Source organism: Eimeria tenella, genomic scaffold, assembly GCF_000499545.2.
Source record: "Eimeria tenella Houghton genomic scaffold, Eth_scaff3587, whole genome shotgun sequence".
Lineage (NCBI taxonomy): Eukaryota > Apicomplexa > Conoidasida > Eucoccidiorida > Eimeriidae > Eimeria > Eimeria tenella.
The window spans coordinates 540-1,323 of record NW_013544530.1 but is presented as its reverse complement, the minus strand read 5'-3'; the positions used below and the strand labels follow the sequence as shown (position 1 = coordinate 1,323).

Here is a 784-nt window from a genome sequence, read left to right as displayed (position 1 = left end):
CTGCTGCGCTGCGGTGCAGCAGCAGCAGCGGGGGGGCGGGGGCGGGGAAGGACGCGCAGCAGGAGGCGCTGCAGCAGCAGCAGCAGCAGCAGCAGCAGCGGCGCAGCAGCAGCCACAGCAGCAGACTCCGCCTCACCCCCGTGGAGCTGCTCACTTCGCCTCTAAGACATGCTAATGTGCTGGACTTGTGGGGCCCCAAAGAAGTGGCTCTCTTCGAAGCAGGAATTTGCAAATTCGGAAAAGATTTCAATTTGCTGCAGCGCCTCATTCAAACCAAGTCCACCAAAGAAATCGTCGACTTCTACTACCTCTGGAAACAAACCAACAGATATGACGCCTGGAAAACTCACAGAAGCCTTTCCAAAACCATGCTCCACTCCGTCTTCGGGTAGCGCCAGGTGTACGTACACCTCAAAATCCCAGGTGTACAGGCACCTCAGGTGCACATACACCTCGGGTGGACAGGCGCCTGTGCTGCTTCTGTCTTCGGGTAGCGCCAGGTGCACGTACACCTCAAAATCCCATGTGTACAGACAGTACAGACACTACACACGCTCGGGTGTACAGGCACCTCTGCTCCACTGTCTTCGGGTAGCGCCAGCTGTATGTACACCTGAGATGCCGGGGTGTACAGACACCTCACGTGTACATACACCGCTGCTCCACTCTGTCTTCGGGTAGCAAGAGGTGTATGTACACCTCAAAATCCCAGGCGTCCAGACACTCCACACGCTCAGGTGTACAGACACCTCTGCTCCACTCTATCTTCGTATAGCGAGAGGCG

General features: G+C 56.9%; 1 protein-coding gene across 1 annotated transcript; it reads left to right on the top strand.

Moving 5' to 3' along the window:
* Positions 1 to 19: 19 nt before the first annotated feature.
* Positions 20 to 392, top strand: ETH_00039950 (uncharacterized protein; the record flags this gene model as incomplete). Its single annotated transcript, XM_013379578.1, has 1 exon — positions 20 to 392. A coding segment is annotated over one exon (373 nt), but the record flags the coding sequence as incomplete, so codon positions are not given.
* Positions 393 to 784: the final 392 nt, after the last annotated feature.